The sequence below is a fragment of the Anolis carolinensis genome, unplaced genomic scaffold (assembly GCF_035594765.1).
Source record: "Anolis carolinensis isolate JA03-04 unplaced genomic scaffold, rAnoCar3.1.pri scaffold_14, whole genome shotgun sequence".
Classification (NCBI taxonomy): Eukaryota; Metazoa; Chordata; class Lepidosauria; order Squamata; family Dactyloidae; genus Anolis; species Anolis carolinensis.
Genome location: NW_026943825.1, coordinates 11,116,751 through 11,134,596, shown reverse-complemented (window position 1 = coordinate 11,134,596; position 17,846 = coordinate 11,116,751). Strand labels below are relative to the sequence as shown.

Below are 17,846 nucleotides of genomic sequence, written 5' to 3'. Positions count from 1 at the left end.
ATAAAATGAGCCAGTTTACTAAATAAATCCACCACCACCCAAATACAAGTATAACCCCCAGACTTAGGCAAATCTGAAATAAAATCCATGGAAATGATTTGCCATGGCCTCTCCGGAACAGGTAAAGACGATAACAACCCTCTAGGGCGCCCAACAGGCGTCTTACTCTGCTGACAAACGGCGCAGCTGTCACAAAAGCGCAGAATGTCTTGCCGCATCTTTGGCCACCAGTAGCTCCTGGTGATAAGCTGTACGGTCTTGAACCTGCCAAAGTGCCCAGCCATGGGTTCGTCATGGTGGGCTCTAATCACCTCCAACCTGAGGGTCCCTACTGGTACGTAAACCTGCCCCCTACGCACCAATACCCCGTCTTGATCCTGGAGATGCGGCAGTATGGTACGGTTACCTGCAGAGAGCAGCATCAGTTGCTCCTGAGTCCACACATCATCCTTCTGAGCCTCAAGGATCTGGTCATGTAACCCAAGCTCATTATCTACAACACACAGAGAGGCAGTAGGCAAGATGGTCTGACATACTACCTGCTCATTGGTCTTAAATTCCGGCTTGCGGGATAAAGCATCGGCCCGCAAGTTTGCCTTCCCCTCCACGAACTGCACCTTGAAGTTAAACCTGGAGAAAAACAAAGCCCAGCGGATTTGACGCTGGTTTAACTTCTTTGCTGTTTGCAAGTGCTCTAAGTTCTTGTGATCAGATCTGACCACGATCTGGTGCCGTGCCCCTTCAAGCCAGTGCCGCCACACCTCAAACGCCACCTTAATCGCCAACAACTCCTTCTCCCATATGGTATAGTTCTGCTCGAAGGGTGTTAGTTGCCGCGAGTAAAATCCACAGGGACGCAAGGTCCCTGAGGAATCCTTCTGAGACAATACAGCCCCCAACGCGTAGCTAGAAGCGTCCGCTTCTACCACGAACGGTCTGTCAACATCAGGATGGGTTAGTATGTTGTCCGATTGAAAACTAGACTTTAGTTGTAGAAACGCCTCGTGAGCTTCCCGCCCCCACACAAATGGCTGTTTCTTGCGCAAAAGCTGCGTCAAAGGTACCGTGAGCTTTGCAAAATTCGGAATAAACTCCCGGTAGTAATTAGCGAAACCCAAGAACCTTTGTACATCCTTCTTAGTCTTCAGCTCCTGCCATGAGTTGACGGCGTCAACCTTATGTGGGTCCATTTTAAGTTCCCTACCTGACACTACATGACCTAGGAACTCCACTTCAGGCACATGAAAGACGCACTTGGAAGCCTTGGCGAAAAGCCCATTAGCCCGCAGTCGGTGCAGAACCTGCTTGACATGTTGACGATGTTCTTTCTCGTCCTTAGAAAAAATCAAGATATCATCCAAATAAATCACTAAAAATTGGTCAATTAGGTCCCTGAACACATCGTTCATGAACCTCTGGAATACCGCAGGAGCATTACAAAGCCCAAAAGGCATGACTCGGAACTCGTGGCATCCGAAACACGTGTTAAATGCCGTCTTCCATTCATCCCCTTCCCGTATACGGATTAAGTTATAGGCCCCCCGCAGGTCAAGCTTGGTAAAGACCTTAGCCCCTTGCACCCTTGATAACAGTTCCGAGATTAAAGGGAGCGGGTACCTATCCCGAATGGTGTATTTGTTTAGGATCCGATAATCGCAGACCAACCTAAGTTCCCCAGTCTTTTTGGCTACAAAGAATACCGGTGCCGCAGTTGGAGAACTAGATGGGCGAATAAACCCCTTGGCTAAATTTTCATCTAGAAACTCCCGCAAAGCTTGCCTTTCCGGTACAGTCAAGGCATACAGCCTCCCTGCTGGCAGTTTCGCACCTTCTGCCAACTTGATGGCGCAATCATATGGCCTGTGCGGTGGTAATTTGTCCGCTTCTCTTTTACAAAATACATCAGAGAACTCCCCATACTCAGCAGGCACTCCCTCCATATCAGAATGAGTAACATTTAGAGTGCAACAATCCTGCCTCTTTAAGATCACTTTACGTGTTGCCCAATCTACTTGTGGGTTTACTACAGCTAGCCAATCCATCCCCAGGATCACATCATATCTAGGCAAGCTCGTAATATCCCACACAAACGTTCCCGTTACTCCCTGCACCTCCCACGTTACTGCTGAGGTTTCATGGTTAACCACCCCAGTCTCCAGCAGTCTCCCATCTGCTCCTTCCACCCACACGTCGCATGCCTTGCGCACTCTAGGAATGCCATGCTTCTTAGCAAACTCAATATCTACATAGGAGACCGTAGCCCCTGAGTCCAGCAGTGCCAAAGTAGAAACAAGTTCCCTTCCCCCAACAGATAATGTAATGGGTACGAAAACATGCTTCCTCCCCTCAGTTGACTGCTTGAGGAGCCCTAGTGCGTTGGACTCACGTCGCACTAGGGCTGGCCTTTTCCCGAAAGCTGGGAAGGTTTCACATTACAATTTTTGGCAAAATGCCCAGCATTCCCACAGTACAAACACAAGCCCAGCTGCCTCCTACGGCTCTTTTCCTCTGTAGACAGCTTTTTAAAGACCCCAAGCTCCATGGGCTCTTCCCCCATCACCACAGGTGCCCTGGTTACATGCATGGGTGGCGCACACATTGCTTTTGAGTGTTTACGAGCCTCGAACCTTGCGTCTAAACGCAGCACCTTAGCTACTAAGGCGTCCCAGCTTTCAGCCGGCTCCAAGCGTGCTAATTCATCCTGGAGCATATCACTTAACCCGGCAGTAAATAAAAGCATGAATGCATTTTCCCCCCAATCCAGCTGGTGGCGATACAGGTTAAACTTATTTAAGTAATCCAAAACAGTCCCCTTTCCCTGTTTCAACCGATACAGAGCCCACCCAGCGTTCTCCGTGCGGAGAGGATCCCCAAAAGTATCAGTTAACAACTTTTTGAAATTATTCAAATTGTCCTTGACTGGGTCATTTCCCAAAATTAAATTAGTGGCCCATTGTCCTGCGGGACCGGTCAACAAACTCAAAATAAAGGCCACCTTGCTAGTGTCTGTAGGAAAAGCATGAGCACTGAGCTGAGAAAAATAAAGCTCCACTTGTGCCAAAAAGGTTGGCAACTTGCACCTGGTTCCGTCAAAGCGTTCAGGAGTCAAAACATGTCCTTTCACAGCCTGAGCTGTTTGGATAACGGTAAAAGCCGTTTGCAATTGGTCTACTTTGGCCCTTAACTCATCCATCGTCTTCCTGACGGGTTTATTGCTGCAATAAACTTTTTATGGGCGTTGGGCAATCTGTCAAGGACAGAACGCCACAAGATTCAAAGTAACAGAGTTTATTAGATTACAGAACTCAAAAAATGCCCGTAAAACACAAGGGCCAGGCAATTTTTGCCTTTAGGAGCAAAAAGGGGCAAAAGTAAATGTTCAAAAGATAAACCGGATTAAACCGGAGTTTAATCCGGGTAAAAACAAACTGCTTGCTTCAGCCTGGGTATAAACGAAACGAAAGCCAAGGAACAAAAGATACAAAGAATGCAACTAATTGGCAGCAGATTCCTCTCTGCTGCCAACACTGTGCTTAGAGTAACTTGCGTCGCTCCCCCACACACACAGCAGACAGGATCTCCAACACGAGTAAATCAGCCAAGGATTGTAGCAGTTGAGTAGACCAGTTCCGTTCCGTAGATCAAAGCCAGAAGCAGACGTTTGTAGTTTTTCCAAGTCCAAGAAGGGGGGAAGACAAGCCGTGGTCAGTTCAGTCCGAGTTCTCAAAGCAGGAGATGGCGTCCGTCAAGAAGACGACGGAAGGTCAAGGTCACAGCACAGGAAAGCACACAAGTCTTCAGGGAAGCGTCCCACACACACACGGATCCCAAGCGTTTGCCCAGATTACCTTGCCCAACGCAATTTGCAATTGCTCTCAAGCCCCATTTTATGCCAGTTACAAATCTTCATCACTGTCAGCTGTCCTCCTTAACCCGGGCGTTTCCTCATCACTTTCCTCGTCAGAGCTGGAACACCTCTGACTACGCCCAACAGCATCTCCAGCTGTGGATCCCGTCCCATCCCTCCAGCTAAACCATGGGTCTAATCCTGAAGGTCCCCATTCATCTTCTGTCCCATCATGGCCAGTGGCACCCACTTCCTCCCTTACCCGAGTCCAATCCATCTCATCCTCCTCTGAGCTAACCAGCCCCTCCTCCATTCTCTCCGTAAACCCTTCGAAAGACTCCTCGTCAGATGGTGCTGCAAATATGTCTCGCAGTCTTTTTCTCTCTCGCTCCTCGAGAGTATCTGACTCTCGAGGAGTCTTACGCCCACGTCTGTCAGTAACAGAGCCATGAGGCTCAATCATAACAGCAGCTGTATGTACATACAATATATTATATTATTAGCATAGCACACTATTAGCATTATATATTACTATATTGAACTATACCACTATACTGTAATATTATTAGTAATATATAACATATAATTAATAGTATTATATGGTATTATTATTAGTATTATAAAGGTAAAGGTTTCCCCTGACATTAAGTCCAGTCATGTCTGACTCTGGGGGTTGGTGCTCATCTCCATTTCTAAGCCGAAGAGCCGGCGTTGTCCGTAGACACCTCCAAGGTCATGTGGCCATTGGCATGACTGCATGGATTGCCGTTACCTTCCCGCTGGAGCGGTACCTATTGATCTACTCACATTGGCATGTTTTCAAACTGCTAGGTTGGCAGAAGCTGGAGCTAACAGCGGGCGCTCACTCCGCTCCCGGGATTTGAACCTGGGACTTTTTGGTCTGCAAGTTCAGCAGCTCAGCGCTTTAACACACTTCACCACCAGGGCTATTATATTGTATAACATTATAATATTACAGTAGAGTCTCACTTATCCAACATAAACGGGCCGGCAGAATGTTGGATAAGCGAATATGTTGGATAATAAGGAGGGATTAAGGAAAAGCCTATTAAACATCAAATTAGGTTATGATTGCGCACCAAAACATCATGTTATACAACAAATTTGACAGAAAAAGTAGTTCAATACACAGTAATGCTATGTAGTAATTACTGTATTTATGAATTTAGCACCAAAATATCATAATGTATTGAAAACATTGACTACAAAAATGCGTTGGATAATCCAGAATGTTGGATAAGCGAGACTCTACTGTATTATCAATATTGTGTAGGAAGACCTCCGTATTTGCAGGATAAATATGGTGATGACCCTCAGGCAATGGGTTCTCTGAACAAGATGTGTTCGGATACGTGACGGAGAGAGTGTGACTTTGCCCAAAGCCACCCAATGGGCTTCATGGCTGAATGAGGAGTCGAACCTTGTTTTCCAGAGTCAGTAGTCCAGTGTTTAAGCCATGTTTACATTGTTATTTAGAGAAGGCACAGACTCACCTGTAGGAAAATGCCCAAGACGGCCAGTCCGTCCGGTTGGCGTAGGGCCGCGCTGACGTTGGGGTACTTTTGGGAGTTGAAGTGCACCACGTGAAGCTGAGATCCAACGAGAAAGAGAAAAATCTATAATGCAGTTCAATGCACTCATGTTGCATTGTATGAGTCCATACCAGGTGTAGGCAAGCTTGGGCCCTGTGGGTGTTTAGGACTCTAACTCCCATCATTCCTAACAGCCTCAGGCCCTTTCCTTTTGCCCCTCAGCCGCTTAAGCGGCTGAGGGGCAAAAGGAAGGGGCCTGAGGCTGTTAGGAATGATGGGAGTTGGAGTCCAAAACACCCACAGAACCCAAGCTTGCCCATGCCTGGTCTATACTGACCATATCATGCATTATATGACAAGGGTTTTATTTTGCATGTTGATGCCGATGCCCTGTGGCATTTCTCACGGGCCTTAATCCGCTTACGAGTCTGGTGCGGACGGGTCACTTCAGGTTTTCCTTGGGCTTATGAACAAAGCGGCCAAGGCAAAAGTGTCGGTTCTCCCTTCCCTCCCTTTTTTCGGAAACCCGCGGAGACTTAATCCGACAAAATCCTCCATCTTTCTGGAACAATTACACAAATTAGCAAAGGCCAGGCTTTGGGACGCCAGGCACGCCAGAGCCCAATTGGCCACTAGGAAATGAAAAAGGAGTGTCTACACCAGGGGTCCCCAAACTTTTTAAGGCGAGGGCCGGTCTACAATCCTTCAGACCAGGGGTCCTCAAACTTTTTACGTGGAGGGCCGTTTCATGGTTCCTCAGATTGTTGAGGGGCCGAAGTATCATTTGAAAACAAAAACAAAAACGAACAAATTCCTATGTACACTGCACATGCCTTATTTGTGGTGCAAAAAACCCTCCCAGCAACAATTATTTATTTACTACATTTATACCCCACCCTCTCTCACCCTGAAGGGGATTCAGAACTGCTTACAAGTTGTATGTACATACAATATATTATATTATTAGCATAGCACAATATTAGCATTATATATTACTATATTGTACTATACCATTATACTGTAATATTAGTAATATTACATTTAATATATAATATATAGTTAATATTATTATATTATACAATATTATTAAATTTTATTATTATTATTATTATTATTATTATTATTATTATTATTATTATTATTAGCCACCCTGAGTCCCCTATTGGGTGAGAAAGGCGGGGTAGAAATACTGCAATAAAAAAATAAGTATTATACTTTATTACATTATAATATTATTATCAATATTATATACACACACAATATATTATATTGCCATATTATTCATTTACAATATTTCATTTACAATATTTGGCTAAGATCAAGTGTAGTATCTGTTCTTATCAGTTTAATATTAGTAAATGAAAGAACAATACAATATTTAAAAATAAAAACAATTTTAACCAACATACTGTAAACTTATCAGGATTTCAGTGGGAAGTGTGGGCCTGCTTCTGGCCAATGTCAAGTAGGATTGTTATTGTTGTGTGCCTTTAAGTCATTTCAGACTTTGGGCAAGCCTAAGTCTAAAACTGAGGGCGGGGGCCAGGTCAATGGCCTTGGAGGGCCGCATCCGGCCCCCGGGCCTTAGTTTGGGGACCCCTGCTTCAGACTGTTGAGGGGCCGGATTATCATTTGGAAAAAAAAAATACAAACAAATTCCGATGCACACTGCACATGTCTTATTTGTAGTGGGGAAAAAACAAAACAAAACAACAACAACAACAACAAAAGAACAATACAATATTTAAAAATAAAAACAATTTTAACCAACATACATTGATCAGGATTTCAATGGGAAGTGTGGTCCTGCTTCTGGCCAATGAGATAGTCAAGTTAATTAGGATTGTTGTTGTTGTTGTTGTTGTTGTTGTTGTTGTTGTGTGCCTTCAAGTCATTTCAGACTTTGGGCGAGCCTAAGTCTAAAATATATTTATTTATTATTTATTTATTTACTGCATTTATTTACTACATTTGTATCACACCCTTCTCACCTCAAAGGGGACTCAGAGTGGCTTACAAATTATATGTACATACAATATATTATATTATTAGGATAGCACAATATTAGCATTATATATTACTATATTGAACTATACCACTATAATGTAATATTATTAGTAATATTATATGTAATATAGAATATAATAATTATAATTATTATTAATATGTAATAATAATTATAATTCACTATTATAATTGTATATTTATATTACATGCAATATTACTAATAATATTGCAATATAGTTGTATAATATAATATATTGTATGTATATATACTTGTAAACCGCCCTGAGTCCCCTTCGGGGTGAGAAGAGCGGTATATAAATGTCGCAAATAAATAAATAATAAATATATAATTAATATTATTATATGGTATTATTATTAGTGTTATATTGTATTACATTATAATATTATTATCAATATTATATGTATATACAATATATTATATTATAAAACTGAGGGCGGGGGCCAGGTAAATGACCTCGGAGGGCCGCATCCGGCCCCCGGGCCTTAGTTTGGGGATCCCTGGTCTACACTATAGAATTGAAACACATGTTGACATGTCTTGCACGGAAGCCTGGGAGTTGTACTTCTATAAGCCCTTATTTTTATTATTTTTATTATTATTATTAGACCCTAGATTTATTATTATTATTAATAGACCCTAGATTTCTCTTCCTAAGAGCGCTGGGGCCGCACCAAACTACAACTCCCAGGACTCCACAGTATCAAGCCCTGGCAGTTTCCTCCTCTAGAGTCTGGATGGCCATCTTTCGGGAGGGTTTGGATGGTGTGTTCCTGCCTGGAAGAAGAGGATTGGATTGGATGGCCTTTGAGGGTCTCTTCTATGATTCTGTAATTCTATGCTCCTTCTCTGTAGGTTTGTAAACAGAGGCTGGATGGCCATCTGTCTGGAGGGCTTGGATGGTGTCTTCCAAATTTAGGATCTAATAATGATGATGATGATGATGATAATAATAATCTTTGATAATAATGATGATGATGATGCTTCAGTCCCCTTCTCTGGAAGTTTTAAGGAGAGGCTGGAAGGCCATCTGTTGGGAAGGCTTTGATGGTGTCTTCCTGCCTTCCAAATCTAGGGTCTAATAATAATAATAATAATAATAATAATAATAATAATAATAATAATAATAATAAAAGACTCTGGTAGAAACCAGTGCAGGTGGTCCCGGTGGTGATGGGCACACTGGGTGCCGTGCCAAAAGATCTCAGCCAGCATTTGGAAACAATAGACATTGACAAAATCACAATCTGCCAACTGCAAAAGGCCACCCTGCTGGGATCTGCACACATCATCCGAAAATACATCACACAGTCCTAGACACTTGGGAAGTGTTCGACTTGTGATTTTGTGATACGAAATCCAGCATATCTATCTTGTTTGCTGTGTCATAATAATAATAATAATAATAATAATAATAATAATAATAATAATAATAATAATAATAATAATAATAAATCTTTGATAATAGTGATGATGATGATTCAGTCTCCTTCTCTGGAAGTTTTAAGGAGAGACTGGACAGGCATTTGTTGGGAAGGCTTTGATGGTGTCTTCCTGCCTTCCAAATCTAAGGTCTATTATTATTATTATTTTATTATGACACAGCAAACAAGATAGACATGCTGTATTTCATATCACAAAATCACAAGTCGAACACTTCCCAAGTGTCTAGGACTGTGTGATGTATTATTATTATTATTATTATTATTATTATTATTATTATTATTATTATTATTATTATTATACCCTAGATTTTTATAATAATAATCTTTGATAATTATGATGATTATGATTATGATGATTCAGTCTTCTCTGGAATTCTAAGGAAAGGTTGGGTGGCCATCTGTTGGGAAGGCTTTGATGGTATCTTCCTGCCTTCCAACTCTAGGGTCTAATAATAATAATGATGATAATAATATTAATCATCATCATTATCATCTCAATAATGATGCTGATGCAGTCTCCTTCTCTGGAAGTTTAAAAAATAGGCTGGACGGCCATCTGTTGGGAGGGCTTTGGTGGTATCTTCCTGCCTTCCAACTCAAAGATCCTATCATCAACATTATTATCATCATCATATTTAATTAGAGTCTAATGGCCATCTGTCAGGAGGCCTTTGATTGTGTCCTCCTGCCTGGTAGAAAGGGGATGGACTGGATAGCCCTTGGGAGCCTCTTATACGATTCTGTGATCTTTCTCTGTAGGTTTGCAAACAGAGGCTGGATGGCCATCTATCAGGAGGGCTTTGATGGTGCCTTCCAAATCTAGGGTCTGTAATAATAATAATAATAATAATAATATCATTGATAATAATGATAATGATAATTCAGTCTCCTTCTCTGGAAGTTTTAAGGATAGGCTGGATGGCCATCTGTTGGGAAGGCTTTGATGGTGTCTTCCTACCTTCCAAATCTAGGGTCCAATAATAACAACAACCACAATAATAATAATAATAATAATAATAATAATAATAATAATAATAATAATAATAAATCATTGATAATAATGATGATGATAATTCCTTCTCTGGAAGTTTTAAGGATAGGCTGGACGGCCATCTGTTGGGAAGGCTTTGATGGTGTCTTCCTGCCTTCCAAACCTAGGGTCCAATAATAATAATAATAATAATAATAATAATAATAATAATAATAATAATAATATCTTTGATAATAACGATGATGATGCAGTCTCCTTCTCTGGAAGTTTTAAAAATAGGCTGGACGGCCATCTGTTGGGAGGGCTTTGATGGTGTCTTCCTACCTTCCAAATCTAAGGTCCAATAATAATAATAATAATCATCATCATAATCATCTTTGATAATGCCAATGATGATGCAGTCTCCTTCTCTGGAAGTTTTAAAAATAGGCTGGACGGCCATCTGTTGGGAGGGCTTTGATGGTATCTTCCTGCCTTCCAACTCAAAGATCCTATCATCAACATTATCATCATCATCATCATCATCATCATCATCATCATCATATTTGATTAGAGTCTAATGGCCATTTGTCAGGAGGGCTTTGATTGTGTCTTCCTGCCTTCCAACTCAAGGATCCTATCATCAACATTATCATCATCATCATCATCATCATCATCATCATCATCATCATCATATTTGATTAGAGTCTAATGGCCATCTGTTGGGAGGGCTTTGATGGTATCTTCCTGCCTTCCAACTCAAGGATTCTATCATCAACATTATCATCATCATCATCATCATCATATTTGATTAGAGTCTAATGGCCATCTGTCAGGAGGGCTTTGATTGTGTCTTCCTGCCTTCCAACTCAAGGATCCTATCATCAACATTATCATCATCATCATCATCATCATCATCATCATCATCATCATATTTGATTAGAGTCTAATGGCCATCTGTTGGGAGGGCTTTGATGGTATCTTCCTGCCTTCCAACTCAAGGATCCTATCATCAACATTATCATCATCATCATCATCATATTTGATTAGAGTCTAATGGCCATTTGTCAGGAGGGCTTTGATTGTGTCTTCCTGCCTTCCAACTCAAGGATCCTATCATCAACATTATCATCATCATCATCATCATCATCATCATCATATTTGATTAGAGTCTAATGGCCATCTGTTGGGAGGGCTTTGATGGTATCTTCCTGCCTTCCAACTCAAAGATCCTATCATCAACATTATCATCATCATCATCATATTTGATTAGAGTCTAATGGCCATCTGTTGGGAGGGCTTTGATGGTATCTTCCTGCCTTCCAACTCAAGGATCCTATCATCAACATTATCATCATCATCATCATCATCATCATCATATTTGATTAGAGTCTAATGGCCATCTGTTGGGAGGGCTTTGATGGTATCTTCCTGCCTTCCAACTCAAAGATCCTATCATCAACATTATCATCATCATCATCATATTTGATTAGAGTCTAATGGCCATCTGTTGGGAGGGCTTTGATGGTATCTTCCTGCCTTCCAACTCAAGGATCCTATCATCAACATTATCATCATCATCATCATCATCATCATATTTGATTAGAGTCTAATGGCCATCTGTTGGGAGGGCTTTGATGGTATCTTCCTGCCTTCCAACTCAAGGATCCTATCATCAACATTATCATCATCATCATCATCATCATCATCATCATCATCATCATCATCATCATCATCATATTTGATTAGAGTCTAATGGCCATCTGTCAGGAGGGCTTTGATTGTATCTCCCTGCCTGGCAGAAAGGGGTTGGACTGGATGGCCCTTGGGGGTCTCTTCCAAAGCGTGTCTCCACGTACCTCTGCCGGGAAGGCCTGTCCGTCGACCTGGTGCTCCGACCCTCCAGGACGTCCCTTGCTGCCCCAGTGCAAGTGCATCTGGACCCCGGAGTAGATGCTGGGAAGGCCGTGCAAGCGCAGGGTCTGGGGCAGGGAGAGCTGCACTGCAAGAGAAAGAGACAGGACCTGTTTGCCAAACAAGAAAACAGTCTTCTTCCTTATAGTCTTATAGTCTTAGGCAAGCGGGTAATCTTACTTCTTTGGGGATATCTAGTCCTGGGCAATCTCTGGTGATGAAGGCGTATTGGGAAAATATAATACTTGTATTGGAAACTATATATTGAATGTAATCATGTTAAGAAATAGAAATAAGAAAGTATGTAATCACCAGCAGATTGTGTGCTTATAGCCAAAAATACACTCTGCTCAGCAAAATAAATGTCTCCCCATAGCAAAGACCAAAGTTCACCCTAAGTGCCAGAGACATATGTTAAGTGTCAACAAGAGTAGATAAGCTAATGGCCAAGAGACAAATTAAGGTTTTTTGGGATGTCAAGATAAGACCTGGCGCCAGGGGGGAATACGAATTACTCTCTCTGACAAGCTAAGATAGGGAGGAAATTCCTTAATTAATGGAGGACGAGGGGGAGCCCTAATGGATGAGATGAGAATTCCAGAGATAAGGCTAATGGAGGGTCAGGGGTCTTGAAGTAGTCTATATTTTAGGAAAATGCAAAGATAGCGTTTTAGTAAGTGCAAAGTAAGACTTTTTTAATATATATTTTTATTGAAGTTTTACCTTATACGATAGAGTAAATTAACATTGAAAGAGTGAGAACATTTGATTGTATAGAAAGTGGGAAAACTGAGATTTAAAAAGGATCAAAAAGAGAGAGAGAGAAAACCAAAAACCAAAAACAGAGCTAAAATGTCCATATTTATATAAAAAAGAAAAAAAAATCTGAACAAATGGCGATATAAAAATGCAAAGTACTTGGCAAAGAAATACACCAAAAAGCAAAAGCAAAAAGCTCACTGTTTCACAACCTGTTCACAAGCCACCAGCAATTGTGAACTGTAGTTCGTTTTTTCTCTTCATCATGACCTCTTTTTTTTTTAACAGAAGGAAGTTAAACGAGTGGTGAAAATTAAAAGTAAGACTTTTTTGACACTAATTGGTGATGGATAATACCTATGTGACGTAGATAGAGGCAGGCCAAAATAGTATATAAGGATCTGTGTTCCTTTGTCTAGGGACCTTCGCTTTCCTGATTACAGGAAAAGGTCTCCTTTTTCTTATTGCTATATTCTCACTGGCCATTGAGAATAAACGTCATTTTTTCTACAGCCACCGGAACTCTCTTTGTCTCATTTCCTCAAACCTTTGTCTGCCATTTCACTGGGACTTGGAGATATCTGATCCAATGTCCAGGGAGTCGAGATGGTGCCGGCCACCCAAGCAACTGTTGTACTGAGCATGTTCAGACTCAAGACTCCATTTTGTATTCAGTCTGCTTTACACCTCAGTGGAGGTGGATGCATATTTTGCATCAAACCTTAGTGGAGGTACCTGCTTAGAGACTTCAATATAGAAGTATGCTTATGGACGTCTGTGAATACAAGTATAAAGTCTATGCAGATCCCAGTAGGGTGGCCTTTTGCAGTTGGCAGATTGTGATTTTGTCAATGTCTATTGTTTCCAAATGCCGGCTGAGCTCTTTTGGCATGGCACCCAATGTGCCAATCACCACTTATTATTTGAAACACAAGATGAGTCCACAGCAGACACTCTGCTGGCTGTTGTAAGGTGGCCTTCTGCAGCTGGCAGATGGTAATTTTGTTAGCGCCGATTGTGTTTAAGTGCAGACCAAGGTCTTTAAGCACTGCACCCAGTATGCCGATCACCACTGGGACCACCTTGACTGGCTTGTGCCAGAGTCTTTGTAATTCGATCTTTAAATCGTCATATTGTGTCAGCTTTTCCAGTTGTTTCTCCTCAATCCTACTGTCACCTGGGATTGCAACATTGACAGTCCATACTTTGTTTTTTAACACGATTGTGAGGTCAGGATTATTGTGTTCCAAAACCCTGTATTATTATTATTATTATTATTATTATTATTATTATTATTATTATTATTATTATTATTAACATTGAGGCTGGGTGGCCATCTGTCAGGAGTGCTGTGCTTGTGCTTTTGGTGCACAAAGGCAGAAGAGGATTGGACTCAATGGCCCAAAGGGTCTCTGCCAACCCTCTTTTTATTATTATTGTTGTTATTATTATTATTAATGATTATTGCTCGGTGGCCAACTATAGTCCGGCCCTCCAATGGTCCGAAGGATCATGAACTGGCCCCCTGTTTAAAAAGTTTGGGGACCCCTGCTCTAGGGGTTGGTGCTCATCTCCATTTCTAAGCCGAAGAGCCGGCATTGTCCATAGACACCTCCAAGGTCATGTGGCCATTGGCATGACTGCATGGAGCACCGTTACCTTCCCGCCGGAGCAGTACCTATTGATCTACTCACATTGGCATGTTTTCAAACTGCTAGGTTGGCAGAAGCTGGAGCTAACAGCGGGTGCTCACTCCACTCCCGGGATTTGAACCTGTGACCTTTCGGTCTGCAAGTTCAGAGCTCAGTGCTTTAACACACTTTGCCACCGGGGCTCCAATCTATAACCAAGCTTTAATAAGAAATGTGCCTGTATGGTAATACAAGATGTTTATGAGTAAACAAGATACAGTAGAGTCTCACTTATCCAAGCTAAACAGGCCGGCAGAACCTTGGATAAGCGAATGTCTTGGATAATAAGGAGGGATTAAGGAAAAGCCTATTAAACATCAAATTAGGTGATGATTTTACAAATTAGGCACCAAAACATCATGTTAGACAACAAATTTGACAGAAAAAGTAGTTCAATACGCAGTAATGTTATGTTGTAATTACTGTATTTACGAATTTAGCACCAAAATATCACGATATATTGAAAACATTGACTACAAAAATGCCTCGGATAATCCAGAACCTTGGACAAGCGAGTCTTGTATAAAGACTATGGACTATTGATTAAGAATAATACCCTGTGTACTCAACACACAGAGAAACTACATCCTATCTATAACTGAGCTTTAATAAGAAATGTGCCTGTATGGTGAATGAATACAAGTTATTTATGAGTAAACAAGATACGTTATTTTTCAAAGAAGATTTGTTTTTTATAGCTGAGTGCATATTTTAAACTAAGAGGTTACAAGGGAGTGTAACTGCAATTTCAACTTCAAAGAAACAACTATCCTGTGCTAACCAAATATATTCTTGTAGTGGGATGTCTTTGTCCTCAGCAGTTCAAAGACATGGTTCTTCAGTTTAACAGCTGAGTTCCCTGTGTGCCATTACATGAATGCTTCTGAATATCACTTGTTCAAAGAGCTGATTTCTTACAAGGTCATGCTTTTCTTGACTAGTGGTTTTCAAAAGGTGGTCTCCGCATATTCATGGAGATTCACATTTACCAAAAGGATAGCAACCCCATTCTGTCCTCACCTGTGTGGCCATTATTTATCATGGTGAATTCGCCCCCGGGATCCCGGTACCCCTCAGTCTCGATTGGCGGCAAGTTGGGGTCATATTGGACCGAACCGGTTTGGATATCGATGGGGGACTGGGACTGGAACCCGCAGTCTGGATACGTCTCCGGCCAGTGCTCCTGACCGTGGGGACCTGCGGGGAGAGAGAAAGAGAGGCGGCATTTGAACCCAGGACCCGTCCTTGGAGGGAGAAGGAATCCTGCATGGCAGGGGGTTGGATTGGATGGCCCCTGGGGTTGTTATCATCATCATCGTCATTCTTATCATCATCATCATCATCATCATTATTTTATTATGACACAGCAAACAAGATAGACATGCTGGATTTCGTATCACAAAACCACAAGTCGAACACTTCCCAAGTGTCTAGGACTGTGTGATGTATTTTCGGATGATGCGTGCAGATCCCAGCAGGGTGGCCTTTTGCAGTTGGCAGATCATAATTTTGTCAATGTCTATTGTTTCCAAATGCCAGCTGAGATCTTTTGGCACAGTACCCAGTGTGCCCATCACCACCGGGACCACCTGCACTGGTTTCTGCCATAGTCTTTGAAGTTCAATCTTGAGGTCCTGATAGCGGCTGAGTTTTTCCTGTTGTTTTTCGTCAATGCGACTGTCACCTGGGATGGCAACATCCATGATCCAAACCTTTTTCTTCTCCACAACTGTGATGTCTGGTGTGTTGTGTCCCAGAACTTTGTCAGTCTGGATTCGGAAGTCCCACAGTATCTTTGCATGTTCATTTTCCAATACTTTTGCAGGTTTGTGATCCCACCAGTTCTTTGCTGCTGGGAGGTGGTACTTGGCGCATAAGTTCCAATGAATCCTTTGGACCACATAGTTGTGCCTCTGTTTGTAGTCTGTCTGTGCGATTTTCTTACAGCAGCTGAGGAGATGATCAATGGTTTCTCCGGTTTCCTTGCACAGTCTGCATTTTGGGTCATCAGCTGATTTCTCGATCTTGGCCTGAATGGCCTTTGTTCTGATGTCTTGCTCCGGGGCTGCAAGGATCAGACCTTCTGTCTCCTTCTTCAGGGTCCCATTCGTGAGCCAGAGCCAGGTCTTCTCCTTATCAGCTTTTCCTTCAATTTTGTCAAGGAACTTTCCATGCAATGTTTTGTTGTGCCAGCTGTCAGCTCTAGTTTGTAGTGTGGTTTTCTTGTACTGGTTTTTTGTATTATTGTTATTATTATTATTATTATTATTATTATTATTATTATTATCATCATCATCATTATAGGGGATAAATGGCCATCTGTCAGGGGTGCTTTGATTGTGCTTCTCCCACCTGGCAGAAGGGGGTAGGACTAGATGGCCCATGTGGTCTTGTCCAACTCTATTGTTCAGTGATTCTATAAACATTGGCTTTGGGATTCATCATTATCATCTCTTCAACTAGCGCTCCTCATCTCTAGATGGGACAACAACTCCCATCATCCCCCAAAAAGCCTTTTTTTCTCACTTCAGGTCACTAAGATGAAGAGAGAGGCCTCTCTGCTGTACAATGAATGCCGTTTGAATCCTTTCTTGTGAAGTGTTGGAAGAAGGAAGCAGCCAGGCTTTGAAGCTGCAAGGCTATTCAGTGCTAATTAAGCTGGCCTATTGCCGGGCCGGGCCGGGCTGTGGCGCAGCTGGCTAGTAACCAGCTGCTATAAATCACTACTGACCGAGAGGTCATGAGTTCGAAGCCTGGGTCGGGTTAAGCCTCCGACCATTAATAGCCCCGGCTTACTGTTGACCTATGCAGCCCCGAAAGACAGTTGCATCTGTCAATTAGGGAAATTTAGGGACGCTTTATGCGGGACGCTAATTTACAACACCATAAAACTGCCAGCAAAACACGAGGAAAGGAATGAGGAAGTACAGCCACTACTGGACGGTGAAGCAACAGCTCCCCCTGTGGCCGGAATCGTGAAGCTGGAAAAATGTTAAAAATGCCTTTGAGTCTGTCTAATGCAGGGGTCCTCAAACTTTTTAAGTGGAGGGCCGGTTCATGATCCCTCAGGCTGTTGAGGGGCCGAATTATCATTTGAAAAAAAAAATACGAACAAATTCCTATGGACACTGCACATGTCTTATTTGTAGTGCAAAAAAACAAACAAACCAAAAAACAACCCAACAACAACTATTTATCTATTTATTTACTACATTTATACCCCACCCTCTCTCACCCCGAAGGGGACTCAGAGCGGCTTACAAGTTGTATGTACATACAATATATCAGGGGTCCCCAAACTTTTTAAACGGGGCCAGTTCACGATCCTTCGGACCGTTGGAGGGCCGGACTTCAGTTGGCCACCGAGCAATAATAATTATAATAATAACAACAATAATAATAATAAAGAGTTTTGGAAGAGACCCCTTGGGCCATTTAGTCCTAGCCCTTTCTGCCTTTGTGCACCGATAGCACAAGCAAAGCACCCCTGACAGATGGCCACCCAGCCTCAATGTTAATAATAATAATAATAAACTTTATTTATACCCCGCCACCATCTCCCCAACAGGGACTCGGGGCAGCTTACATGGGGCCATGCCCAGAATAATACAATATAACAGAATATAAATAGAACAACAAAT

General features: G+C 42.0%; 1 protein-coding gene across 4 annotated transcripts in view; it reads right to left on the bottom strand.

Moving 5' to 3' along the window:
• ca14 (carbonic anhydrase 14) overlaps nucleotides 1–17,846 on the bottom strand; it is a 61,051-nt gene that overhangs the window by 24,467 nt on the left and 18,738 nt on the right. For 3 of the 4 annotated variants that reach the window (XM_062964932.1, XM_062964935.1, XM_062964933.1), the window contains exons 3-5: nucleotides 15,226–15,402; nucleotides 11,701–11,843; nucleotides 5,362–5,457 (exon numbers count right to left, since the gene is read on the bottom strand). In XM_062964932.1, coding sequence (XP_062821002.1) covers nucleotides 5,362–5,457; nucleotides 11,701–11,843; nucleotides 15,226–15,402 — 416 coding nt within the window. Of the gene's footprint in view, nucleotides 1–5,361; nucleotides 5,458–11,700; nucleotides 11,844–15,225; nucleotides 15,403–17,846 lie in introns of those variants that run through there. The other variant, XM_062964936.1, reaches the window with a different exon arrangement.